The sequence below is a fragment of the Pseudorasbora parva genome, chromosome 21 (assembly GCF_024679245.1).
Source record: "Pseudorasbora parva isolate DD20220531a chromosome 21, ASM2467924v1, whole genome shotgun sequence".
Taxonomy (NCBI): domain Eukaryota; kingdom Metazoa; phylum Chordata; class Actinopteri; order Cypriniformes; family Gobionidae; genus Pseudorasbora; species Pseudorasbora parva.
The window spans coordinates 40,098,472-40,100,005 of NC_090192.1; the positions used below are offsets into that span (position 1 = coordinate 40,098,472).

At 40.4% G+C, this 1,534-nt stretch overlaps 1 protein-coding gene across 1 annotated transcript in view; it reads left to right on the plus strand.

The window, feature by feature from the left end:
• The first annotated feature begins 822 nt into the window (after positions 1-822).
• polr3a (polymerase (RNA) III (DNA directed) polypeptide A) overlaps positions 823-1,534 on the plus strand; it is a 49,679-nt gene continuing 48,967 nt past the window's right edge. The window contains exons 1-2 of the mRNA XM_067429086.1: positions 823-1,029; positions 1,183-1,318. Of these exons, the coding sequence (XP_067285187.1) occupies positions 986-1,029; positions 1,183-1,318 (180 nt within the window). The 5' untranslated portion in view covers positions 823-985. The remainder of the gene's footprint in view (positions 1,030-1,182; positions 1,319-1,534) is intronic.

Below are 1,534 nucleotides of genomic sequence, written 5' to 3' on the forward strand. Positions count from 1 at the left end.
TAAATGAAACGACACCGTAATAATACCATAGACAGTATATAATAATAATAATAATACATCTTATTTGGATAAGGATGTTGTACGATCTTCAGAACAGCAGGAGGCGCTTTTTCTTAAAAACGAGGGGTCTGAGAATGCGGGACCGTAGATGCAGGCTCCGAGTCTGCAGCTTCATACTACTAATTTAGTTCAGTGTGTGTGTGTGTGTGTGTGTGTGTGTGTGTGTGTGTGTGTGTGTGTGTGTGTGTGTGTGTGTGTGTGTGTGTGTGTGTGTGTGTTAAATAAGTAGGCTATGTTATTGTGACAGGAAAATCAATTAAATAATTTTGTCTGCTTATAAGAGAAGTAATTTTAATCCTCACAAACCCGTGCACATTATTAGAGTGAAATTTAAGCATAATCGGGACCATTTTGTGCAGATCAGAGATCTCGCGATCTAGCCAGATATTTTATAAATTGTATTTTACAAAATGTAATTATGGGGTTTAGTGTCAAGCTTGTTTAATCACTTGAATAAGCTAATAATATTTCTAATTAACATCTTGGCATTCCTGTGCTCATAAGTCTCATAAAAGTACAATTAAAATATATTTTGGAGTATATATAAGAGAGCAGGGACATCTAGTGGTTGTGTCTAAAAATACAAACATACACTACTACATCGCTTTGAACCTTTACAAACATACACAACTAAACTCCAAAATATATATAATTCACACTCATTCACATGTAACTATTTTTGATGCAAAATAACAATTTTAACAAGACTTTTGTGTTTTCCAGAGGACTCCCCGTCGGCAGGTGTCGCTGCGCGAAAATGAGACGCCGCTGTGACGCTCTCACGAGAGAGACGCATGAACGTCAAAGCAGCGCTGCATGTGGCAGAGAAGAAGGATTCAACAAACTCGGCATTGCACCCATATATCACCATATTAATATTTATTTCCCTGAATTCACACGCTGACTGCGTGAACGCGCCGCAGTCATGGTGAAGGAGCAGTTTAGAGAGACGGATGTGGCCAAAAAGATGTAAGTTTGTGGGTTGCATGCAGGATAAACACCATCAGAACTTCTTTACACACACACATATGCCAGCTGTCTGTCTGTTGAACTGTCTGTCTGACTCTTCATATGTTCATGCATGTTAAGTCTACTGATGTCTCATTTATCTGGTTTTATCAGAAGTCACATCTGTTTTGGCATGAAATCAGCAGAGCAGATGAGACAACAGGCTCATATTCAGGTGGTCAGCAAGAATCTTTACAGCCAGGACACCAGCCACACACCGCTGCAGTATGGAGTCCTGGACCACCGCATGGTGACCACACACACACACACACACACACACACACACACACACACACACACACACACACACACACACACACACACACACACACACACACACACACACACCCTAAACCTACCCATCACAGGAAACATTCTGCATTTTTACTTTCTCATAAAAACTCCTCCTGTGTGATTTATAAGCCTTTTGTAAAGTGGGGCCATGGGTAATGTCCTCATATTTCAC